This window comes from Thamnophis elegans, chromosome Z (genome assembly GCF_009769535.1).
Source record: "Thamnophis elegans isolate rThaEle1 chromosome Z, rThaEle1.pri, whole genome shotgun sequence".
Lineage (NCBI taxonomy): Eukaryota > Metazoa > Chordata > Lepidosauria > Squamata > Colubridae > Thamnophis > Thamnophis elegans.
In genome coordinates, this window is record NC_045558.1 from 99,425,487 (window position 1) to 99,453,079 (window position 27,593).

The window sequence follows — 27,593 nt, forward strand, 5'->3', positions numbered from 1 at the left end:
AGCTCACAAGTTGATTTCAGTCTAATTTATAAAATCCCTTTGTATAAGATAAGTAAGTTCAGACCTCTGAGAGAATAATACATTGTTCCCCAAGCAGCCTATTTTGTACACTGTGTGCACAATTATTAGGCAAATGAATATTTTGACCATATCATCATGTTTATGCATATTTTCCACCTCCAAGCTGTATAAACTTGAGTACTTAGTGGATATAAGCATATCATCTGATGTGTTTTGTGTAATGAAGGAGGATGTGACCTAAGGAGATCAACACCCTATATCAAGATGTGCATAATTATTAGGCAGCTTCTTTTTCTTAGGCAAAATGGGCCAAAAAAAAAGTTTTAGGTGACCCTGAAAAGTCAACAATTGTAAAAAGTATTTCAGAGGGATGCAACACTCTTGAAATTGCTAAGATATTGTGGCATGACCACAGAACCATTAAACATTTTGTTGCAAATAGTCAACAGGTTTGCAAGAAATTTGTTGAGAAAAAAGGTACACATTAACTGTCGAAGATTTGAGAAGAAACAAATAAAAGGAATCCATTATCTTCCAGTGCTGTCATATTCCAGAACTGCAACCTACATGGAGTGCCCAGAAGTACAAGATGTTTAGTGCTCAGAGACATGGCCAAGGTAAGGAGGCCACCACCACTGAACAAGACCCATAAGCTGAAACAGCAAGACTGGGTCAAGAAATATTTGAAGACAGGTTTTTCAAAGGTTTTATGGACTGATGAGAAGAGAGTGACTCAATGGACCAGATGGATGGGCCTGTGGCTGGATCAGTAATGTCCACAGAGCTCCACTTTCACTCAGACACAGCAAGGTGGAGGTGGGGTATGGGCTGGTATTATTAATGATGAGCTAGTTGGACCTTTTCGGGTTGAAGATGAACTCAAAAACAACTCCCAAACCTACTGCAAGTTTTTAGAAGACACTTTTTTCAAGCAGTGGTAAGGAAAAAGTCTGCATCTTTCAAGTAGACCATGATTTTTATGCAGGATAATGCTCCATCACATGCATCGAAGTACTCCACTGTGTGGCTAGCCAGTAAAGGCCTTAAAGATGAAAGAATAATGGCACGACCCCCTTCCTCACTTGGCCTACACGCTACTGAGAGCTTGTGGGCCCTTCTTAAACGGGAAATTTATGGTGAAGGAAAATAGTACACCTCTCTGAACAGTGTCTGGGAGACTGGCTGCTGCTATACAAAAAGTTGATTGTCAACAGATCAAGAAACTGACAGACTCCATGAATGGAAGGGTTATGACTCTTACTGAAAAGAAGGGTAGATATATTGATCACTGATGGTTTTTTTGTGAATTTCAGAAATGTTTATTTGTACATTTTCAGTTGTTTGTTTATTATTCTCACTTTAACAGATCAGCAAATAAATGAGTGAGATGAGCAAATTTAAATTTTTCATTTAGTTGCATAATAATTCTGCACACCAATAGCTGCCCAATAATTGTGCATACATAGATATTCTCCTAAGAAAGCCAAAACCTTATTTTTACTTTTTTAAATGTTCAAGTTTGAGGTTTATTAACATTTTGGATTTACCAAGAGCACTCTTGTAGTTCAGTAATGAGATTAATCCTCCAAAATACAACCTGCCTAATAATTGTGCACAAAATGTAGAGTGGAAGATGGAATGTTGGGCTGAGAGAGGTAGAAGAGTGAAGAGGGGGGTGCAGAGTGAGTACCCAGATTGGAATCCCACATCAAATACAGCCCTGAAAATATTATTTGCTGGCTCAGCTGTATATTGTAACTTCTCAAATGCACTGGCATTCAGTTTTGCGACATTAGCTAACTATCTTAACTAAGTCTATCTATAATTGTTCTCAGTTTCTCTTTGTATAAAACTTGATGGTACTGTTTTAATTGACAATGTTATATACGTAGAAAATATATAGATGCCTTAAAACAATGGATCTATATCTTTGCTGTGTATAAAATAAGTAGGATAACTGCTTAAACATTTTTAATTTTAAGTTAGTTACTATATGAGCCATAGTTTATTGGCAGTAGGTACTCATTGATACCAAAATGCTGTTTACTACAACACTCCACATACATGCTAATAATTATTTAATTAGTGCTTGTCCCGAAGTTTCTGATTTTAAAATACATAAAGTAATATCTAAATTTAGGTTTTCCACAAAGATTATGTTTAGATATTAAGGTATATCTATAATTGAATCACTATTTGTGTTTAGCACCAAATGAAATCAAGATAGAGCTATGAACAATATTTGTCTTTAGCTGATAGACTGTGACTCCCAGGAGGTCACATTGTAATAGCTCCATTATTTAAAAACAGGAAGTTGAAAAAAGACCATGGAAAGGAGCTAGGAGAAAAATGAAAAGCATAAGCAGTATTTCTTACAATGCAAATTCAAATATAGTAAATAGCACATTTTTCTTATTGTTTGATATTACTTGTATTTTATAACTGACATTTTCAAATGTACTTTATGCTTACTGCTATTTAACATCTATGAACTGCCTAAAGTACATGAATTAATGAGGCAGTAGATGAACCACATAATTAACAATGACAATAATAACAACGTAGGATTAATGTAGTTTCCTTTTTGTCACATTCCCTTCTACTGAACTCATGGACACATTCATGTAAATTCCTAAGCAAAAGAAAACAAAAGTGATTAACCTCTTTTCTTTTAACATGTTCCTTTAACCCCAGTCTAGCTATATCCTGATGGTCTTCCATCCAAATATAATTAGGTCTGATCATATTTGACTTTTTGAGAACAGACAAGGCACCTATGTGCTTAAGCAAGGCCGAAACTAATGCTTAAATGAACTCTCTTTATACTGCAGCCAAATTTATATGTGTAATACTTTCACTGAAATTTTATATGTTGAAGAGGTTCATATGCATAATACTATTTAATGCTTTGAGTACCCCTGAAGGATAAGTGACTGCCATTATCTTCATTTTGCAGATGGAGAGGTAGTTGAGGGTGAGACAATAAGAGCTTGCCTTTAGTCATCTAGTTGCAGAAATCTGAACCAGACCCCCACTATTTTATGACCCAGTTTTTTAGACACTGACTCTACTACGCTATATCTAAGTTTTGTTCTACATGCATTATTATTATTTATGCTGGGTGTGATCTTTAAGCATCAGTAATAGGATGATTATGCCTCTTTCCCATAACACATTTCTCAGAAAACCACTAATTCAGTCAATTTTCTTATTGACAGTTCTGGCACACCCAGTCATTGGTTAAAAAGACAATAATAGATGCAATAATAGCTAAATTTGTGCATTTCAGCCAAATAATATTTGGGAGATGTATTGCTGCCAGCCCTTGGTAGTGAGTCCATTAATAGAGAGGTTTATTTTTTTCATCTTTTTCTCCAATACTTCTTTCTCAGAAGATTAGAAGTGCAAAAAGAGTCAATAGAATGAATTCAGTTTTTTCCATGACACAGCCAACTATGCGGAGTTAGTAAATCCTGAGCACGACTGGGTCTGCTATGGACTGATTTCCGTTCCATCATCAAGCTAGTTAGGCATTATGCAGGACAAGGCTGTTTCCTAATTCACAGAATATGGTCATTTATTAAAAAGTATATTTTAAATAAAGGGAAAACTAGTGTCAATCTGTTACAAAGGCAAAAAAAAAAAACCGCATCAAAAAAGAGGAAAATTTGGATCTTGAATTGCCATCATAATGAGCATCTCTATTAGACTGAACAATCAAAGATATGGCTCATGCTGCTTTTCCCATTATGGTTATACATCCTTAGGGGATATATAGGCCTTTTTTGATAATGTATGAATGATAAATTATATTATACTGTCTAATTACTGAGCTCATAACAACATGCTTATTTTCATTGCTGATTTAACCTATTTTCTATTTTTTGCATAACCTATTGCATCTGTCAAGGTCTACATAATTGGCAAAACTAAGGATATAAGAACAAGATATATTTAACACTAACTTGAGGTAAACATAAAAAGTTGAAAACTGTAATAGGGGTTTCCCAACTTCAATAATAAATGATTTCTTATGGTAGAATATTTTTGCGAGGCTTTTCCCCAGATCTCTCAGCAAATGGACCGACATGCCTATTCTTAGATCATCTTTCAGTTGGCTCTTCCTCAACTCCCACTGTATCACAGACAAACCAAACAGGCTGTGTTCACATAGTATAATCATTCATAATGAAATGGATTAACATAGTTCTTCAAATGATTCATTAAAAAAGTAATGTAAAACTACCCTGCAAATTATAACTATAATTTCTCCTTATATTCCATTAGGAGATGGCAGTCCACACCTTGCCACTCACATGCAAATGGCACCTGTCCTTCAGATTGACACCTTCAAGGACAAGCTACATTTGCTGCTACCAGGAATAGTGACTATAAAATATTCATAAGGACCAGCTCTACTCCTCAGTCAATTCTGCAGGCAGGATTGACCCAGAAAACAGAGACAGTAATTTCATCCTTATCTTAGCCTATTAACAACAACATATACTTCCTTTTCCAGTATAATACCAAGATATGATCTCCCAGAGATCTTTAGGAAAAGTAGCACAACCATTACTTGCATCTATCAATATCATTATTTTGGTAGATACTGTACTACCATAGGGAAAGTTTACAATGTACCATGTTGACTTCTTAATAAGTTCAGGTTCTGTTGGAAGATTGTTAATTTCACATTACCACAAACTGAATCCAATTTTTATTCATCAGGTTTGTACTCTACCTTTCTTTCAAAAAGCTTGGGACTGACCATTCTTATTCTCAGAGCAATCATACAAAGTAAATTAGGCTTGATAGAATACAATTATGGCTCCTAATAAGTCATTGTACAGTTAAACATAACATCAGAGTCTAAAGTCTGCCTTAAAACTTGAGTGGTAATTTCAATCACTATTTGACTGTGTTAGGTAAAGGAAAAGGTTCACCAGCACATGTGTGCTTGGTGTTTCCAGCTCCAAGGGGCAGTGCTCATCTCTGTTTCTAAGCTGAAGAGCCAGCACTGTCCAAATGCATTTGCGGAGTCGTGGGGCCAGCATGACTAAACACTGAAGGCATACGGAGCACTGTTACCTTCCACCAAGATGGTCCCTATTTTTCTACTTCCATTTTTTACATGCTTTCAAACTGCTAGGTTGGCAGAAGCTGGGACAAGTAACAGGAGCTGACTCTGTTATGCAGCACTAGGGATTCAAACTGCTGAACTGCCTATCTTCTGATCGACAAGCTCAGCGCCTTAGCCACTGAGCCACCGTGTCCCTCTTGATTATAATTGATGTAATTAATAAATACAAGATTGCTAAAGTTTTTTAATTAATGAACATAAAATTTTAAATGCATTCTTCTTAGCTACAAATTATAATAGTGGAAAACAATTAAAAGAGGTATTGCCCTTTTCATTTCTCCTGTAGATCTGTTCAAAACGATTGTTGGTACTTACCTGAACATCGATTCTAATGATGGGAGAGGGAGGTGCTACCAGTGGACTATCATCAATCCTGATTGGTCCATAGACTGAGATAAATTGTTGCAGTCACGCCTCTACTCCTTCTGCCCAGTTCCTCAAGGTCATAGGGAATAAACTTGTGAATCAATGTCACAACAAGGAAAAAACAACTCCTTTCCCCAAGTCTCTACCCTATGTAGGATGGGAAGGTAGCACCTCTCTCTCTCACCATTAGAATCAACGTTCAGGTAAGTACCAATGATCATTCTCAATGATGAGCAGAGGAAGGTGCTACCAATGGGACATACCCAAGCTAGCGTCCATATGGAGGGAAGAATTATAAATCAGTAGCGGCTAATGGAGCCACTACTTGCTCCAACACTCTATGGCCAAATGATACTTCAGCCGATGCGTAAGTGTCCAATCTGTAATGTTGAATAAATGAAGTAGGAGATGCCCAAGAAGCTGCCCTACAGATATCTTCAAATGGCGTTCTAGTCACCCACGCCATCATGGTGTCTGCACTGCGAGTAGAATGTGCAGTAATTCCCTGAGGAGGACTTTTGCCTTTAGCTTCATAGGCTAAGGAAATCGCTTTCCTTAATCATCTACCTATCATGTTAGATGTCACCGTTGCACCTTGCGTGGATGGTTGGAAAGACACCAGAAGAGCTTCTGATTTACTAAATGAAGCCGTTCGCCTGAGATAAATTCTCATTGCTCTATGGACATCAAGCCTGTGCCAGAGTCGCTCCTTAGTGTGAGACGGAGCTGGACAAAAATTGGGTAACACTATCTCTTTTACCCTATAAAACGGGGTATTAAGTTTTGGCAGAAAGGCAGGGTCTAACCTTAAGGTTACCCTATCCTAGTGGAAAATGCATAGATCGTTACGCGAAGATAGAGCCCCAATCTCTGAGATGCGTCTAGCCGAAGTTTTAGCAATTAAAAAAGTTACTTTCAGAGTTAGAAGTTGAAGGGATACTGAGCCAATCGGTTCAAAGGGAGGTTCTGTCATAGCCTGTAAAACCAAAGGTAAGTCCCATGTGGGGAATCTATGTACCACCGGAGGGGCAAGATTGGCAGCCCCTTTTAAGAACCTCCTAACTAAAAGAAGATGTGATAGGGGGGCATGACCTTCGCCTGGAACAATGGTGGAAAGCGCCACCGTTTGGCGATGTGAAGTGTTGTATGCTAGACCTTTGAGTAACCCATCTTGCAAGAAGTCTAAAACTTGAGGCACCGACACATCCTCTGCTCTAATAGACGCTGCCTAAGACCACTTTACAAACGGCAACCACATAGCGTTATATATTCTAGTGGTCAAAGGTCGCCTGGCTGCTTCTAAGATGGAAATAACCTTAGCAGACACCTGGACCCTACTCAAAATGTCCCTTTCAAGTGCCAGGCAGTTAGTTTAGCCATTGAGGCTCTGGATGGATTAACACCCCCTGGCACAAGCAGATCTCCTTCCTGGGTATTCTCCAAGGTGGAGACACTGACAGTTGGACCAAGTCCACATACCACGGCCTCCTGGGCCAGTCCGGCACTAATAGAATTATCTCTGCCCCCTTTGACACTATCTTCCTGATTGTCCCTGCAAGAAAGGGAAGGGGAAGGGGAGGGAAAGTGTATAGGAGGCCTGGTGGCTATCAGCATCTCAGTGCATCCGTATCCTTGGCTCCTCGAGTCCAATATCTGGTCACAAATCTCAGCAGTTGAGAGTTCGCTGGAATTGTAAACAGATTGATCACCGGAGTCCCGAATCTGTGGCAAATACACTGAAAATGTCCGGGTGAAGCTGCCACTCCCTATGGTCTACTGTGGCTATCGATATCACATGAGTCTCCACCCACGAGATCAGTCTGTGTGCCTCTGTCCACAGAGCCCTGGAATGAGTCCCACCTTGCCTATTCAAATGTGCCTTTGTGGCGATGTTGTCGGTGAGAAGTAACACGTGTTTGTGATGCAAGTCATGCTGGAAATGATGGAGAGTGAGACGTGCCGCATTGAGCTCTAGATAGGTTATGTTGTGATGCAAATTAATGCTCCCCAGCCGAAGAAACTTACATCCATAGTCATGGTTACTCTCTGTGACTCTCTGAACTGCGACCCTCGGTTGAGTGCCGCTAACAGCCACCACGGGAGCAACAGGCAGACCTGCAAAGACACTGGAATGGCCAAAGGTGAGTTGCTCATCATTTCTCTCTGATATGGGATTAAGGCCCACTGCAATGTCCTGGCATGAAAATGTGCCCAGGGACCTATCCCTATGCAAGAGATCATTGTCCCCAAAAGATGTGAGAGATCCACTATCAGGACCACCCTCCTGACCCGGGTGTCCCAAACTAAGTGAGAGAGTCCCAAACATTCCTGAGAGAGAAAGATCACCCCTTCTCTGGAGTCAGTGACTGATCCCAGGTACAGCAACCTCGTAGTGGGAGTTAGAGAGCTTTTATCAAAATTGACTGAGAATCCGACCCGTTGGGGGGTCTTGATGGTGAGTTGGACATCCCGTATGGCCTGCTCATAAATATGAGCCTGAACTGGGCTTCTGGTTGGCCATGTCGTCTGAAGAAGCTGCTCTTTTTTTAGCAGCTCCAGTCCCGAGATGCGTTATGCTGTCTGGACAGCATTCATCAGCTGTTTGACAGATTGATTACGTCTTCTTTGGGCGAAGAAGAAGGGGGTAAGTAGCTGGGCTTGGGCAGAGCTCCATTAACCCCCCCCAGGAGATAATTCTGGGGTGTGAAAGTGTGAGCCCCCCTGCAACTCAGCGAACTCTGCGCCCGGGATTCATTCTGCTTTTCTGCAGAAACTAAGACACACGTCCACCCCTTACACAATGTTTGATTTATACCTGAATCCAAGACAGGCAGAGAAATACCGGAGAACTTACAATTGTATGTATAAACAAACTTTAACTCCATTTTTCTAAAAATTTGTTCTATTAAACTAAAGCGACAGAAAGATAAAATGGCGCCAAAGAGTCTGGAAGACGGGGTTGTGCTGTAATGTTACAAACTACCACAGAGCTTAAAATCACTTAAAGATCACTAAATCAGCAGTGATTTATTAGCAAGCTACAGAGTAATAATTGGAACAAGCAGTTTGTCTGGACTTATTAATTGGCTGCAAGATAAGAATAACTGAGAAAATGGCTTCAAAGCAAACAAAAACAACAATGACCTCAAAAAGCGTGGGGAGTTCCCCCGCCCCGACAACTAAATTATAGTCATTGCTACCCCCCAACCCCCTCCTCCTGTTGGAGAATCTTTGACTCAAGAAGTATTACAAAGAGTTTTAAACGATGCTTTAAAAGACCATGCAGCCGCGATGGAAATTAAAATACAGGAAAAGGTTTCTGCTGCTTTTAAGGAGATCTCGGAAGAGATGAAGGGGTTGGTGCAGATTCGTAACCAAGAAATTAGAGAAGATATTTTAGAAACTTTAAAATGCTTATCAGGCTATGTATCTGTATTGGAGGAAAAAGTGGAAGAAGTTAATGAATCCAATATTAATTTGGTAATTAAAATGGATGCGGTCCAAGGCAAGGTTTACAATGCAGAAAATGAAATCACAATGCTGCTGTATTGCAAAATTTGCTTTGAGAATAAGGGGCGTTAAAGAGAACAATCAAGAAAACCTGAAGGAGGTTTTTTCAGAAGCCTTTGATCAATTGGTGAGCCGGTCAAGAGGAGATTTTGACTGGCAAATAGACAAGATATATCGTGTTAATTCATGGACTCCCAAGAGACATTGTAGTATATTTTGCCACAAGAGACATGAGGAATTTGATACTACAAGAGTCTTACAAAACCAAGTTGCAGAATGCGGGCCAGAAGGTGATAGTTCTGAAGGAAATCCCACCCAAAATGTTGAGATCTAGAAAAGACTATGCATTCTTAGTGGATGAACTCAAAAACTGTCAGTTCAGATGGGAAGCTCCAGCCGGATTAATGGTCAACTACCTGGGACAAAGATATCATCTCAACTCAGTTTGGAAGGCTAAAGATTTTTACAGCAATGTTCTAAAGGCTGGACATCCCCCGCCTCTAGGACCCAGAGGAAGGGAGCAAGAAGCACAGACCAGACAGCAAGATACTCAAGGATCATTGCAGGTGGCCCAAGTTCAGACTCCTCTGGTGGAATTAGAAGGAGCCAAGGAGCAAAGACAAACTCGAGTGGTCACCAGACATATGGAACAAGAGCTAAAGAAGCAACAAGCTCTGCAACAAGCTCACACAATGGCTAAAGAAGCCACAGATTCTAGCTCAGAAGTGGTGGGAGGAGCCAGGCTGAAAACCAAACTACAGGATATCCAGATGGCTCTTAAAACGCTTCAGTGAGCTAAAGATGATAACTAAATTCTTAACTTGGAACGTCAATGGCTTAAATTCACCACAGAAAAGGAAGAAAATAAACCATTATTTGAAACAATTCAAGAATGATATAATTTGCCTACAAGAAACACATATTAGAACAAATGACCAGAAATATTTGATGAACGTAAGACTTGGACAACATTTTGTAGCCTCCGCCTCAGAGAAGAAAAATGGTATAGTTATATACCTAAGAAAGGATATGAAAGCTGAATTAATTGAAGCAGACTCTCAAGGAAGATATATTGCAATAGAACTATTATTAGACGGGAAAAAGATACTCTTAATGGGAGTATACGCCCCCAATCAACAACAAGACAAATTCTACAAACTGCTCCATACCAAGTTAATACAATGGGACTATAGATCCTGCATATTAATGGGTGACTGGAATGGAGTTTTGGACACCAAGAAAGACAAAAAGGGTCTCTTGCAAAATATCCAAACACGAGCAAAATTACCTCTTTCTTCGATATGATGGATGATCTGAAGCTGAGAGATATCTGGTGAGAAAGAAATGCTAAAGAACAGGACTTTATATTCTTTTCTGATAGACATCAATCTTTTTTTAGGATTGACTTCATATTAACTACAAATGATTTGCTTTCCAAGGTAAAGAAGACGAAGATATGTTCTAGAGCCTTAACAGATCATAACCCGGTTTGGATGGAATTGGAATTTGGGAAGGAATCTAGAAGGTGTTGGAGGTTAAATGAAAATTTATTTAGATATGAGAAAAATGTCAATGAATGTAAAAAATTGTTGAGAGAATATTTTGTTTTTAATATGAACAAGGGTACATCTATGGAAATGGTTTGGGATGCAAGCAAAGCGTACATGAGAGGAGTCCTAATAAATTTAAATAATTTACATAGATGTAGACAGGGGGAAAAAGAAAGGAACTAGAGGAAGAGATTAGGAAGAAAGAGCAGGAGTTAATATCAAATCCAGGAGATAAGAAGATTAAAGAGGCAATTACCCTATTACGAGTACAATTTAACATGCTGATGTCAGACCAGGTGGCTACTAATTTGTTATATGCTAAACATAATACTTTTTGCAATGCAAATAAACCAGGTAGATGGTTAGCATACATGACCAGGAAGAAACAAAAATCTCATAATATACAAAAAATATATTATAAAGGAAAAGAAGTTTACCATTATCCAAAAGGCCTTCCTTGAATTTTTTACAGGATTATACACGGGTGATAAAATACAAGGCTTAGCTATAGATAGATACTTGGACAAAAAAAATACCTATAGTTAAGGATGAGCAAAGGGAGAGATTGAATCAACCAATAACTTCGGGGGGCAGGGAATTAAACAGTTAAAGGCTGGGAAAGCACTGGACACAGATGGTTTGACAGCGGTTTACTATAAAAATTTACAATTAGAAATGGTAGAACCCCTTAAGGAATTATTTAACAGAATCCAAGTGGAAGGAATGGTAACCCCATCTTGGAGAACAGCTTTCATATCCTTGATACCCAAAGAAGATCAAGATCTTAGTCAACCAAAAAATTATAGGTCTATATCATTACTAAATACAGATTATAAATTTTTTACCAAAATACTAGCGAATAGGTTGATGTTGGTTATTCAGCAACTGATTCATAATGATCAAACTGGTTTTATACAAGGGAGACAAATGAGAAATAATGTAAGACAAATTGTTAATATATTGGAATATTTGGGAAAGAATAACCAAGTCCCCGCAGCGCTTATATTTCTAGATGACAAGAAAGCATTTGATCGAGTGAATTGGCAACTTTTAATGAAAACAATGCAAAAGATGCAAATTGGAGAGTATTTTTTACAATCAATCAATGCAATATATCAGGAACAAACAGCACAAATTATAGTCAATGGAAGTTTAACAGAATCTTTTAAAATCGAGAAAGGTACAAGACAGGGTTGCCTCCTATCGCCATTATTGTTTATTATAACCCTGGAGTTATTGCTGAATAAAATATGGAGGTCAGATGATTTACAGGGAATTAAGATTAGGCACCAAGAATATAGATTACGAGCATTTGCCGACGACTTGGTTATAACTTTAACCCAACCAGGGAAATCTACCAAGGTTTTAATGAATATGATTAATCAATATGGCCAAGTATCTTGGTTTAAAATAAATCTAGGGAAAACAAAGATGTTAGTTAAAAATATGAACACTAATCAAAGGGAAGAATTAGAAAAAATAACAGGATGTGAAATAGTTAAAAAGTTAAATATTTAGGAGTTTATATCTCAACTTCAAATGGGAAACTATATAAGTATAATTATGAACCATTATGGCATAGAATGCAGGTAGACATGAAAAATTGGGGAAAATTACAATTATCTTTGTTGGGAAGGATAGCAGCAGTGAAAATGAATGTTTTGCCTAAGTTTTTATTTCTTTTTCAAATGATACCAATACTTAAAAAAGATGCAAATTTGCTTGAATGGCAGAAGGTTATTAACAAATTTGTTTGGGCCGGGAAGAAATCGAGAATAAAAAAATAATGCAAGATGGACGTGAGAGAGGAGGCTTGAAAATACCAAATTGAAGTCATCAATGTATTTCTCCCAAAGATTAATTCCAGGGAAACACTACTTTCCCTACCTCCTTGTCGCCTAAAAATTACTCTTTTGCTTCTGAACTAATATTTTTTTTCTTCTATAGCTATTGAAGTAGATATATTAATCAATGGAAAAAAAGTTACAATTAATCTAGTCCAAGTCCATCTTAAAGCTTAAAGGAAGTAATGGCTGGACCCTAGCAAGGCTGAATGGCTTTGGGTACCAGGAACTTCCAAATCTGGATCACAGCACAGCTTCAGTTTGTACACCAGCTGTGGCCTTTCCTTGATCACGACTCCCTACATTCGGACTTTTAAACTCTGGTTATCTCTTGTCCAGATTATTGCAATGTGCTTTACATAGCCCTACTCTTGAAATGCATTCAGATCTTCAAATAGTGCATGGGTCATTCTATGCCCCCACCCCAAGTCTGCTCATACTTCTACACTTGTGCAGAAGCATGAGCAGTCTCTGGGGCCCATCAAATGATCCACATTACACCATTGCTTCACAAGCTGCAGTGGCTGCCAGTTTGCTGCTGGGTATAGTTCAAAGTGTTGGTTATGATTTTTAAAGCCCTCCGTGGCATAGATTTGATGAACCACCTCATCCTGCTAAGAGAAGCTTGCTGTACTCATGCTGGCAGAAGAGGCCTTTTGAGTATCCCTTTGTTCAAGGAACTCTGACTGATAGGAATCAGGAGAAGAGCCTTCTCTGCTCTGGTACCAGCCCTCTGGAACATCCCACCCTCCAGGGTGAGGTATGCTCCACTTTCTTATCCTTCCTCAAAGTCCTGAAAGCCTGGCTCTGCTGCTTGGCCTGGGGACTGGGTAGTACATCACTGGAGGTGGTTACTAGATTAGTTAGTTGACTCTATCTCCCCACTGTGCTTCCTTCTCCCTCTCTGCCCATCTGTTTAATTTCATATTATTGTACTTCCAGATTTTATTTTTATTGTTTTACTTCTTGGTTATTGTTATGTTTACATTTTTTATCATTTTGTTTTCCTGTTTTATTGTTGTAAGTAGCCCAAAGTACCCCCATGGTGAGATGAGTGGCAAATAAATTTAAATTAATTAAATAATTATGAAATGCAAACTTTCTAATTCTCTTTATTGGCAAAAAAATACAAAAAGTATCTTGCCCAATTAAGCTATCTGAAGATCTTAAAAGCAAACATTAACATTTGGATTTGCTTAGTAAATATATTGTCTAAAACAAATTTGGAGACTATACTTGCTATTTCTTGTTGAATTAGTAAACAAAGCAATAATCTTCAATATCCCCATCCTAGGAAATGGTAAAGTTTTGAAAGAACTTAAGGATGCTGTCTATGAAGTTGTCTTGGAATTGTAGAATATGTGGCCCAAGGTATCATAGTGAAGACTTTTTTGGCTTTATACAGTTGTTCAATGTCTTACAGATAATGCTCAATTTACTCCAGGCAAACCTTGCTATCCTATGCAGAGGGTCTATTTATGTTCATCATGATGCAAGTGGTGCCTTTCAAAGGCAGTAGAGTAAGATTCCTGACAGTGTAATATGTGAATAAGCATCCCATTCAGAAGATTCCTCAATAGGAAGGTGAGGAAATTCAGGCACAGGCTCCAGTCTTTGATTGAGATAGGCAACTTGCTTGAAATTCAATAAAAAGCCTTGAATGCTATAGTAGCAGTGTTTATAAATTGGAAGAAGGGCGCAACAGGAAAAGGAAACTTTAACATTGCAAATGATTATGTTTGAAATTGAAAAATTATTAGTAGTAACAGAGAAAATTGAGAAGAGATTGGGGAATATAGAACACAAAACAGAAAAATTTGATGGGAAATTGAGGATGTTTATCAAATGAAGAAAGTGGAGGACAGAGTTATAAAAATTGAAGAAAAAAATGAGCAAATAGATAAGAAAATTGTGGATACTGATAACAAAATGAGCGTGATTGGAAATGGCAAGAGTGGAATATGGAAAGGGGAGATAGATGGACTGGAACTCTACCCCAGATTTCAAAGTATAGAAGAAGAAAAGAGAGAAAAATTGATGGAGGTAAGGAGAGAAATCTTGACAGAAGCACTAGTGATAACCAAAGACAAGCTGATGGAAGGAGCAGATGGAGGGTTTCGAGTTTTCATGAGATACAAAATGAACAACAACTTGCGAAGAGAAGTCCATACAAGGCTTACCAAGAAAGTAATCAGAAAGCTAATGCTACAAATGGCAAAAAACATAAGACTGCTCTATTACTGGAAAAATACAGGTTGATGTAATGAAAGTGTATAATAAAAATTAAGTTAAGCTTAGTTACATTTATAGTATGTATAAAATGAAGTGATAACAGTTATAGTCAAATAAATTATAATAATGATAATAATGCATATATATATATACATATACATACACACACACACACACACACATATATATATATATATATATATATATATATATATATATATATATATATATATACACACACACACACACACACACACACACACATATATTAGTTTGGCAATATGAAATTTTATATAAATTACAAATGGAGACTATGAGAGGAGGTTTAAAAGCTTTGTTATTAAATATAATCAGTTTTTATTTAGAACATGTTATAAAGATGTAATATTATTGGATGTTTTTAGGAAGATCTAATGGAATGCCATTATATAATTTTACTTTAGATTTTGAATATTTCATATAAAAGGATGTAAAAGCAATTATAGTCAAATGAAGGTTGAGGTACAATAATAGTAATATATATATTTAAAGTCACAACCCCTGGTATGCCCAAATATAACGTATTTGATTTAAAAATTTAAAAATATTTGATCTGACATGAATTGCAATGCCGACTGCCAACACGTAGGAGTAGGGCCTTCTTTATTGCCGCTCCGGCCCTGTGGAATGAGCTGCCCCCTGAGATCCGGGCCCTACCCACTCTCATGGCCTTTCGCAAAGCCATTAAAACCTGGCTTTTCCGGCAGGCTTGGGGCTGTTGACCGCTTGATTGAGGTCCAGCCCCCTCCTGTTTGTTGTGTTTCCCTTTTTAACCTTGTTGTGTCCAATTGTTTTTAATAATTCTTTTTAGTCTTTTTTCATTTCTGTAAGCCACCCGGAGTCCTCCGGGATTGGGCGGCATATAAATTTAATAAATGAAATAAAATGAATGAAATGAAATGAAACTAATCAAGGAGAGAAGCAACTTAGAACTGAGGAGAAATTTCCTGACAGTTGGAACAATTAATCAATGGAACAGCTTGCCTCCATAAGTTGTGAATGCCCCAATACTGGAAGTCTTTAAGAAGATGTTGGATAGCCATATGTCTGAAACAGTATAGGGTTTCCTGCCTAGGCAGGGGGTTGGACTAGAAGACCTCCAAGGTCCCTTCCAACTCTTCTATTGTATTGTATTGTATTGTATTGTATTGTATTGTATTGTAGGGTAGGGTAGGGTAGGGTAGGGTAGGGTAGGGTAGGGTAGGGTAGGGTATTGTATTGTATTGTATATTAAGTTGCCACCAAGCTATTCAGAACATATCACTTGTTACATACTGAATATATATAGTTGTGTTAAGCCCTGCTAAAGTGAAATTAATGTTTAGGTGACCCTAACTGTTAACTCCAACTGTTTTATAGGGAAACTTAGAACATTCATATTTGGGCGGGCTTTTTCAAGGATTATGATTGGTTAAGACCCTGTGGGCCCAGGATATAAATTATAGGCATTGCTTGCTGATCCTCAGTTCCAATTTAAATCAATAAATGCTGTTGTAGCTATGCTGGTCTGCTTCTTGCCTACTGAAGACACAATATCATTAATCACAAGTTTACTGTCTAAGAGTTTGCAATGGGAAACCCAATCCAAATCAGATCTATGACATGAATGCCAAAGCATTCAGAGTTGTCAACCTTATTTTGCGTAGTTTTCTCTCTGTTAATGCCATGCTGCTAACTAGGGCATACAAAATCTTTGCCAGACCTATACTTCAATACTACTCAAGTGAATGGAATCCACATTGCATTTTGAATATTAATACATTAGAGAGGGTCCAGAGGTATTTTGCAAGAAGAGTATTCAATTCCTTTGCTCGTAATAAAATTCCTTATATCACCAGGCTTGAAATTTTAGGCCTAGATAACCTTGAACTATGCCATTTACATTCTGACCTGAGCTTAGTGCACAAGATAATCTGCCATAAAGTCCTACCTGTTAATGACTACTTTACTTCAACTGCACAAGGGCTATCAATAGATACAAACTAAATGTAATCCGTTCTAATCGTGATTGCAGGAAAAACGATTTCAGCAATAGAGTAGTAAATGTGTGGAACACCCTACCTGATTCTGTTGTTAGTTCCTCCATCCACCAAACCTTTTACCAATTACCTCCACCAGACCGATTAGATCCCACAGACTAGGCCTCCTCTGAATTCCATCCGCCGGCCAGTGTCGACTGGCGACTACCCGGAGGAGAGCCTTCTCTGTGGCTGCTCCGACCCTCTGGAACGAACTCCCCATGGAGATTCGAACGCTCACCACCCTCCAGACCTTCCGCATAGCCCTTAAAACCTGGCTGTTCCGACAGGCCTGGGGCTAAAGAATCGTTGCCCCTATCTCGAATGGTATGATTGTTGCATGTTTTTAAATTATGTATTGTTTTGTGTTGTTGTTAATTTGTCTGTATCCCCCTTCCCTGGTTTGAGTTGTGAGCCGCTCTGAGTCCCCCTTCGGGGGAAAAGGGCAGCATACAAATGAAATAAACATTCAAACATACATTCATTACCTTAAATTGTCTACCGTGGACCTTACATGTTTCTTAAGAGGTCCATAAGGGGCGTGCATAAGCACACCTACTGTCCCTGTCCTACTGTCCCCATTTATATGTACTCTTTTTATGTGTTTATGGCTGTGTTTTGCTTATTTATATCCATTTATTTGTGCCATTTTTCATGTGTTTTCATACTTGTTTCCTTTTACTTGTCGACAAATGAAATAAATAAATAAATAAATCTCATTCTTGCTATCCTTCTAGTTGTTGTTTCCAGCTAGAGGGATGTTTCCAAGTAGAAGGCATATAATCTAGATTTGGTGATTCCAACACTGCTATTTAACTAAAAAAATATACATGATCAGATTACATTATTAACATCACACCTACTTTGACTCTTAATTCTGTGATTGATTGAATTGGTATATCCCTGCTTGATATATGCAATCTTTGCTTGTATAACTATAAAACACATTTGAGTTGCAGATTTGTTAAATAGAAAGTTTAATAAGCATGGAAGAGTTTTTTAAAAATATATTTCAGCTCCATTGCATACTTATGAGAGAAGGCAGTAAAAAGTTGTGTAATACAAGCCCTACTTCAGGAATTTGGTTCTGAACATTGTTAATGTAATTGCAATTTTGATTTGTGCAGAACTTCCTAGAGATGGTGTTTTTGTTCCTTTGTACTGCTCTATGTAAAGCTGCAAGAAAACAGTATGTAATATGCTCAGGAGAGTGGCAACTTCTAACCACACTCATGTTTATTCATGTGCAATTCATCTTTGTTATTTTATGGGCACAGATTCATTTCTTATTCACAGGAACTGCATGAGCACTCTATCACCATTCACTGATAGTTAATAGCCACTTAGGCTACGTCTGCTTCAGCTAGTCTTCATTTGAACTCTCCTAGCAGACACCACAAAGAGCTTCATTTGTTGATCATATGACTTCTTGGTAAAATGAAGCTATGGTATCTCTACCCTTTATATTAAATAAATACCTTGCCCCGAATCTGAAATTTAGTTGACAATTTTTTAAAAAAATTTCAAGTACCAGTTGTGTGTCTTTTAAAGAAACATATTAGAAAAAAGAATCTAATTCTGTAAACTTGCTACTACATATATTTTATATTCAATATTCCTTTGTTTGCAATTAACATCATTCAAAGATCTGAGCTTTTTAGTAATATATAAGATGTAGATAACTAAGTAATTTTCCCTGTTCAAAGGTAGTATATCAGCGACAGCGAACCTTTTTGACCTCGCATGCTGAAATCATGCGTGCATGTTCCCACATCCACAATGCAATGTGTCCCACCCAACTCCCGGAACTCCCGTTTTTCACCCTACCGAGGCTTTGGAGGTTTTCTTTAAGCCTCCGGGAGGGTGAAAATAGCTTCTCCCGGGCTCCCGAGGCCCTCCCTGAAGCCTCCTGCCCCCCTCCAATGAATGTGCAACTCTCATGCAGCACATGGCTCCCACATGCATGGCAGACCTAAAAATCAGCTGGCTAGAGGGAGGCATGCAAACATGTGCGGTAGAGCTGCACTCGGCGATGGCTTGTGTACCCGCAGTGAGGGCTCCACATGCCACCTGTGGCACTTGTGGCATAGGTTCGACATCATGGTAGTATATCATCCATTATTAGATTTCAGGTACAGAGTTTTACACAGTGGCTAAAAGTATTCAAATCTGGCTACTATAAGAAATGGGATGTTTGAATCAGTGGAAGTTTGGCATTGTGAAGCAATTATTATGAAATGGAAAAATTAGCTTATTGACATAGTTTATCAAAGTGGCTTTCTGTTTTTGCTTTTATAGCACATTAATGCTAATTTGCATACAAAGCTACAGAGACAGGGAATATTCATACAGATGATCAGAATGGTGAAACTCATAAACATTTATTTTAAATGAAGTCTGCTTTTGGTCCTAGAAAAACATCCTCAGCTGAATCTTTGCTGAAAAGAAATAAAAGGATATGCGAGAAAATCTTTCACAATCTATAAGTGAGTTGAGTGCAGAGCACATTCGTTCAATGAGACAAAGATTAAATAAGTTTTAATTGTTTATGTTCATAGTAGTTTAATTCTTTATTAGGGTACCTGACTAATGTGCCAGATAAAATATAACACATTGCAAATAAGTGACAAAAATGTGCACATCAGAAAGAGAGAAAACAAAATGAGAGGGGAACCATGAAAACAGTACTTTCACAGTAAAAATCCAAGAAGCTTTCCAACAAACTAAATATGGTATATTCACAACACTGAAAAGCAGGCCACCCACTATATCTGTCTCTTCAGTGCCCTACTCTTACTCGTTGATACAATTGCTCAGGGCTTATCTAGCCTGTCACTTCAAGTAGTATTTCAACACAGAAATAGAGAGATATACATAAACAGGGCATGTCAGCTCTAGTGGGGTAGTCTTAACAAGTGTTGATTCCAATACAACAGCCCTTTATCTTATCCATATGTTAAAGCAGCCAATTTGCATGTGCTGGAAACTTGGAGACCTAGTGTAAATTAAACTGGTTTTTATTTTTGGTAATTTAAATACTATAATGATTTCAAATAGCTTCCCATAAATAAATCAAATTTGGCCTGCTGCACTGATTTGGAAGAATCAAGGTTGTATTTTTAAAAGGAAGAGTTGATAATTGCATTAATTATAGCAATTAAAATAATTTTGTATAGCACCATATTTGAGGATGAGCAAAATTAGATTTTTGAGAGCTGTTTATACAAATATCTCACAAAAGTTATTTTTCATTTAAGGTTCTTCAACTGAAGCAAATTTTATATTCTAGCATCTGTAATGTCATATTTGAAATCATTCTTGGCTTTTTGGATGCATAATAATGGAGATTCAAGCCTGAAGTAATGTTCATAAACAGACAATGTGTAAATATAATTCAAAATAACTACTGATTTATTTGCCATTTGTGTCCCCATCAACAACTATTGCAAGAAATTAATTGTCCCTGTTAGCTTCTCTTCTACCAATAATCATCACCAAGACTCAGAAGGGTAGATATGCTGTTTCCTATTAAGGTGAAATCAATATGGTTAGCATGTTTCGATTAAGAATAGAACTGGGATCAAATAACCAATGAACAAACTAAAAGTCCGTGTAATGTTTGAGAACATAGGAAGTTTGAAGAAATATTCTGACTCAAGATCAAAAAATAAAGATTTGACGAAATACCTCTAAATAAAGGTTTTGAAACTGCATTTTTTTTTTTTTTTTTTTTTTTTTTTTTTTTTGCTTTCTTTTCACTGTTTTCACTGGCTAGGAAACTATTTTATTCATGTAACTGATATGAAGCTTCAAATGAAGCATCTGTTAAAAATACAAATGTATATTTATCTTCTACCATTTTGTCTCTTTTAATTTCAACAATATTTAAAATTATTCAAGAGCTTTTGGGGAGAGAACTATTTTTGTTCTCTTTCTTATTCAGTTATCATCATTATAGCAAAATAGAGTAAGAATGAACTTGCTCCTTCTCCAAAACATACATGACACAAATATCAGGAACAAAAAAGCCTTCAAATGTTTTAGTAGTCATTAAAGCTGTGCAAACGTCAAAAGAGCATTTCAAACTAATCAAAGTTTCGATTAAAGCATATCTCTAAAGTAGAGCATCAAACTGAAGTGGCATTCCCCTTTGAAGCATCTGACTGGAGCAATTGCTGTGCTTCAGTCCACATGCTAAGGTGAGATTCCGATCCCTACATAGTACCTCCTTTCCACTGGATTGAAAAAAAATGGTAAAATCTGATTCGTTCACTTCAACATTTTAGTTCAAGGCAAAGTGATTCAATCTTCCATGTTGAAATCAGATTTTGTTTGTTTGTCTTTCTTCTATCTCACCATAGGTGACTTTGGACAATTTACAATATTGAAAGCAGTAAACCATGAAAAATAGATATTTCTAATAACGATAGAAATACAAATCACAAAGTTGGGAAAGGAGCGAGCAAGCTGCACAAGGGAGGGAGATGGGACTTTCTACTAGTTCATCAACCACCTCCAGAGTGATAATCTGCCGTTGGGGCCCCAAGTCAACTGGCAGAGTCAGGTCTTCAGGCTCTTGCAGAAGGCCAGAGAGGTGGGAGCAGATCTCACCCTGGGACAAGGGAAAGATATTCCAAAAACAGGAGTCGCACCAGAGAAACTGGACCCTGCCATTCTTATTTATGGGATGCCTCCTCAGCCTGCACAGGTGGGGTATGCCAGTTCCATTATGGTGAGGTTGTTATGATGGCCCTGAAGCAGAACAAAGTTATTTGGTACAAACCTGTCAATAAACATCTTATCCAAATGAACTGCAATTTGTAGGAAAGAAGAAATATTGATAAAGCTAATTTATAGTGGGTTATCATTTTATCTAACCAACCTGGTAATGTCTGTTATTTTGGCTGATACTTGCTATCTAAAATCTTACATTTTCAACCTCTTATGTCATTATGTATTTGATGACACTTTGAAATGAACTACTGAACAACAGATCTTTCGTTAAAGTTTCTCTTCCTGGTGGTAATTTATACTCACTGAAAGGAAGTAAAAACTTGTTATCCAACTAGGCCCTATATATTTGCTCTCATATTTTGCTGGGAAAACATCAAAATAGGAATTTCTCCTCAATTCTTTCTCACTCTCCAGTTTTTATGCAAATGCACTCAATTCCTCCACGTTATTTTTCTTTTGTGTTTTTGTTAAAAAGGTAGAGATGATTGAGAATATTGGAAAATTCACTTCTGATAAATATATATACCTATAACAATAAACTTTCCATTTCTAGACCACAATTTCAAATTTATATTTTATATCAATTTGGAATATTACTCTTCAGTAAAGGTCCATTAAATTGTGTCTTGTCAATTAATATGACTGTGACTCAAAGTTTTCATTCTGACAGCTTGCTCTTGGCTACAATCCTGTCTACATCCCAACAGTGAGTTTCCAAACATCAAAAAGTATAATATCCTTTTTCCATAACAAACCCACCTTTGTCAGTAATGTCTATGTTTTATTTTTTTTAATTATATAACTGATTCCAAAGCCAGGTACTATGGTGGAAAGTCTAAATTACATTAAAAAATCTACAATCTGAATCTATCTGAACTATGCAGCTTAAACACATAGCAGGGTTGCAGACTGAAGCAATGTGCTTCATACTGTACCAAGAAGGGCAAGAGTGGAGCAATAGAAGAAATCTATATGAGAGAACAAAGTTTTTTAAAGTGTTGGTCCTACTGGTTTTATCCTATTGAAGCAAACTGTTTTCTGTTTCAACCTTCTAATAATGGACTCCTGTTTTAGATGATATATTATAACAAGTTGATATATATGAAATCCCTTTGCCTTACATATATTCTAAATTCTGTACTGTTATTAATTAAGGCCAAACTGTTAACATCCCCTTAATGTATAATGTAACTAAGAAAAAGCTTCCTTTGGGAAAACCATTTCTTCTGTCCAATGTCTTAGTCTGACCCCTGCCATAGAAATAAGGGATTCGTAATTTTTTTAAAAAAAACTACATTTTTTCAACTCTTGGTGACTTTTACACAAGTCTGAGCAAAGAAGAAATTAAACTTTATTCCAACATTCACCGCCCATCATCTTCACTTATTTAACTTCTCCATTTCAGACTGCTGCAAAAAGCACACAAGAAAGCCAGTAGGACAAAACAATTTATTTAGAAAACATTTCTCTAATCTAGTGACCTCTATATGTTTTGTGACTTCAAGTACTAAATTTTAAACCAGTTTAGAAATTTGGATGACATAAAGTTGGTAAACAGTACTCTTCTCTTTTTTTTTGTTGCCTATAAAATAGTCATCTTGGTTTTTTTTAATTCTGATCCTCATCTTTAATGGCAACTGGCCATAGTTATGAAACATGTCACTTCCTTTTTAGTTCCAGGCCTAGATCTGCTTAATTTCTATGTTTATGTATTATTTAATTTCACCATTACTTAGGAGATTTGCTGGGGATGATGTATGAAGCAAGTCAACTGAAAAATATTGTATTTACTATGTTGTAGTAAGTCAAGATATTAATATTTCATACTTATTCTCATACTTCATTCACACACTTAAGTCAACAATTGATGCTGCAATTATGAAATGATGAATGCATATGGTCTATGAGAACTGAAACAATACTAATCTTATAGTCTACATTTTAATCTTGTTGCCCACTACACAATATTAAGAAGAATGAAATAGAACAAATCACTTTATTTAGCAAGGAATAGGCTTCACATTTAACTCCCTAATGCTCATAAAACACTACACTTCTTCTAGACCACAGATCAGAGGTAGGTCACCAACACTAAATTACTACAAAGAAACATTGTCCCAACCTATCCAGTTTCAGAATCTTGTGTAGGTGTCTATAAAAAGAAAACTTAACATGAAATGGGAAATAATTGTTACCAAGAGCATAAGGAATAAAATGAATTAAGTTGTAAGTCCTTATCAACCAGTTGGGTATATCAGCCAAAAAGTTCTGTACTATTTCAATACTACTTTGTTGCCAATCACCATTCACTAGCAAAATAAGCTAGTTTCCTTAAGGAAAGCACAGTGCAATTGAATATTGTCATTCCTTACATCAAGGGTCTGAACAGGCCAATAACTAGAGCTAGTTGAAATCTCCCAGAAAAAAGTCCTTAATTCCTTAAATTGGATTGACTTCCCATTTTAAATCTGCCACAAGGATACCAAGCATACTTCAGTTCAAGCCTGCTATCTCACCAACAGAAGCCAGGATAAATATAATTACCAATTCTAGGTACATCCCATTGTTACTATAACCATTATTAAGGTAATAAGAAAGTCAATCTGTTCCTTATACTCACAGTTGTAAAATTCTTGTGGCTGCACTCATGTCCCCGGAACTTGCAGTACAACAGCATCTCCTTCATGTCATGGCCCACACGTCCTAGGAACTCACTCATGCTGAAGACCTTGGCTCGGTGGTGCTGAAAGTTGGTTTTCTCTTGCAGTATGGCCAAGACTGTTGGGTCAGCAAGATGGGGATGAAGGATTTGTAAATTCACATCCAGCAAAGCTAGAAGGTCACCAGCATGGTACAGATCATTGGTGGTGAGACGGGAGAAGCGGAACCCATTAAAGTTGCAGATGGTGACAGCTGGGAAGACCAAGCTGTTAGCAACAAGCCCATCCACCTTGGTGATATGCTGATAAGAAAAGTAGTAAATCAGTCGCTCAGAGCTCTCTACCAAGAGGAGGCCCAGGGAAGCTACAAATGCTAGAGCCCATAGAGCCCTCCGCACAGTCATAGGTCCATAACAAAGATATGGCGGATTCCATGTAGGTTGAGGTATTAGCAAAAATCTGGAGGCTGGAAGGCTGAAGGCTCCCTAGACTTCCCTCACTGGTGCTGTCCTTCAAATCCATGGAGAAAGAATTGGTCATAAAGGTACCAATTCTATCCTCTGCATGCAGCCAGCTTCTTGTGTACTCCAGCCCTCACACATGGGGTGAAAGCAGCAGTAGTCAGAAAGCAGGCAAGGTAGCTATGCATATGCGTTTCAGTAGCAGTTGGTGAGGTGCCTCCTGCGTGCTTCTCAGCAGCCTGGCAATGATGGGGGGAGAGAGAGAAGTGTTTATTTAAAATCCATTGCAACTCTATTGCTTGATTTCCTTGCTGCGATAAGGAGGACTGGTTTTATTTAGGAAGACACCAAGGTGATGTGGAATAGATGTGGGTGGGAAGGCAAGAATCAGCCAATAGAAACAAAGCCCTCCCTCCCTCCCTCCCTCTCTCTCTCCCTCTCTCTCTCTCTCTCATACACACACACACACACACACACACACACAGAGATAATTTAGTGATGAAAACTGTGTGTGTCTGTGTGTCTGTGTGTGTGTACAGATGGGGTGAAATCTATGCTGCATGCAGTCCATCAGTTAACCAAATCGGAGCTTGGAATCCATCAGTTAATGTTTTACATCTAACGAGCCTGCTGCCTTTAACATAGCAACATACCGCAGAACAGAGCTGAGGCTCTTAAAGGATCAACAGTAACCCCATCCCCCATGATTTTCCAGGCTGTTGGATTTCAGCATCTTTTCCTGCTCTCTCATCTCAGCCTGCATTCCCTTAACAGAAACCAGCTGGCAAATCTTAATCTGAGAATTCCGCACAATTGAAGCCAAGTGAAAGCAAAAGAACAAAACTCACAGGACAAAAGAGTTGAACATGACCAGGCTTAATACCACCGCAAAGCATCTGGGAAAGATTTGACATTTTCACCCTGAGCAGTTGTTCTTTCAAGAAGAGAGAGCAGCCAGGATTCAGTGCCAAGGATATTTGGCAGGAAAGATTTGCCAGAAAAGGCACGAGTGGCATCGCACTTTTCAGCAGCAAATAAGTTACCTTTTTATTCCCTTTAATGGTTACCATCAGTCTTGAAAGAGACAGGTATTTTTCCACATGAACATGCATGCTTTTTTGCTTTCTCTCCATCTGAAGTCCAGGACTGGTACATCTGAGAAACAGCAGAAGGGAAAAGTTAAAAGCATCAAGGTATGTTATGATTGCAGGCTATTTCAGTTTCTTCTAATAGTTATATATTGTAGAGAAATAGATGTCTTGAATTTTGTCAATCGCAGCATTTTTCATACAGAATAATTACCAGTAATTCTAAACAAAATTATGTCTGTAATTCAAGACACAGAAGGACAATGGATGTTTAATATCTTAAACTGAGACCCAGCATGTGTGTGTGTGTGTATCTATGTTTATATGTATATGCATACCATCCCAATTATGAACACTCATAGCAAGAATGATATGGATATGTCCATGTACATAATCACACAAGCACAATCCATCCAAATTTAAGCAGTTTAAGACTATAATTCTATATGCATTTATCTGAGACTTTTCTGAATAGATGTATGTAAAATTATATTATCAGGTTGCTAAGATGCAAGTCCTATTGAACATGCAGCATTTTTTTTTCCAGAAAATATAGATGTATATGGATATATTTATTTAATGGAGGCCAGATACTCATTTAAATATCACTTATTAAGAATAAAATCATGATACTTCAGCTGGATCATGTTATATTGCTAAGATGAAGCATCCATGCATCAAAGTTAATAATGGTAAATCCTTTCATTTGTGCTATTATTTATGCTATTTTTGTTATCTTTTAATATTTATTGCCAGATTTATTCCAAACTTTTATTTAAATAATACTCATGGATTATCCTTCAAAATAATCCTGTGAAGTAGGATCGGCATGTTAAGATAATAACTGGCCCAAGGTCAGCCCATCAACTTAGAACTGAGTTGGAATTTTAATTTAAATCATATTTCATAGTCCATATTCATTATATCACAGACACTAGCTATTTAGTAAATTGTGAATGTGATTATATGAACAAACAGACTGCATGTTTTTCCTACTTCCATGATTTTTCCATGGTGCCAGAAATAAAAGAAAACAGAATTTTAGCAAGGATAAACATGAAGGAGCCCTACCACCTTTTATATTTTAGTTTTTCCTTGTTTTGCTTTATACGGGGGAAGGGGTTAAACTGTTTCACATTCTTCTCAGCAACATCCTCATTAAGTATATGAAATATTTTGGAGATCTATGTTCAACTCCATCCCCTTAAAGTCTACTTTTCTAAAATCTATTTTGCAATTTCTTACCATGTGTAATTTGGGGCTTTGCCCCCACCCTGTAATTTTACATTGAGCAGTATACAATGGATATAGATGTCACTGCACAAATTTCACAAGGTTTTATACACATTTAAAAAGTAATGTCTCTCTTAAGCTCATCTCCTAAAGCTACTCGGATTGGGCTATATATTGTAGTTTAATTTAATAATAATTTGAAAGTGATTTGTCCTTGCTTTCTTCTAGTGTGCCCATTCATGTGAAAATAAATTGTATTTCCATAAGATAAATAATTTTAAACAAAGCTCTAATGTGGTATCTCAAAATCTGTTTGAGACTCCAAATTCTTCACCAGTGTGGCCTTTATCCATGCCACCTGACAATTCTGCAGGTAATCCTGGTAGCTGGAGTCTGAACACATCTGGAAATTCCCACATTGGAAAAGTTTGAACTAATCCATAATATAATTGGGTTGTTTATGGTAGCCATTATAGATTATGAGAAATAGTTAATGGTTTAGTGCACTCAAAAATTTCAGACAATCCTAATTTATTCACTGAACTGTTATTGAACTGTTTATTCACTGTTAATGATGCAAAGCCACTTTTAGCTGTGCTTTTTAAAAAAATCTAATCTGGTAATTTCAGGAGGAAATAGCTTTAAATGCAGTTCCACAAAGTATGCCATGTAAGTCCAAGGAGGCATTTATTTGATA

General features: G+C 37.3%; 1 protein-coding gene across 1 annotated transcript in view; it reads right to left on the minus strand.

Annotated features, from left to right (window-relative positions):
- Window positions 1-24,654, minus strand: part of LOC116522271 (acid-sensing ion channel 2-like) — a 584,351-nt gene extending 559,697 nt beyond the window's left edge. The window contains 3 exon segments of the mRNA XM_032237078.1: window positions 24,075-24,529; window positions 24,532-24,552; window positions 24,555-24,654. Of these exon segments, the coding sequence (XP_032092969.1) occupies window positions 24,075-24,529; window positions 24,532-24,552; window positions 24,555-24,654 (576 nt within the window).
- Window positions 24,655-27,593: the final 2,939 nt, after the last annotated feature.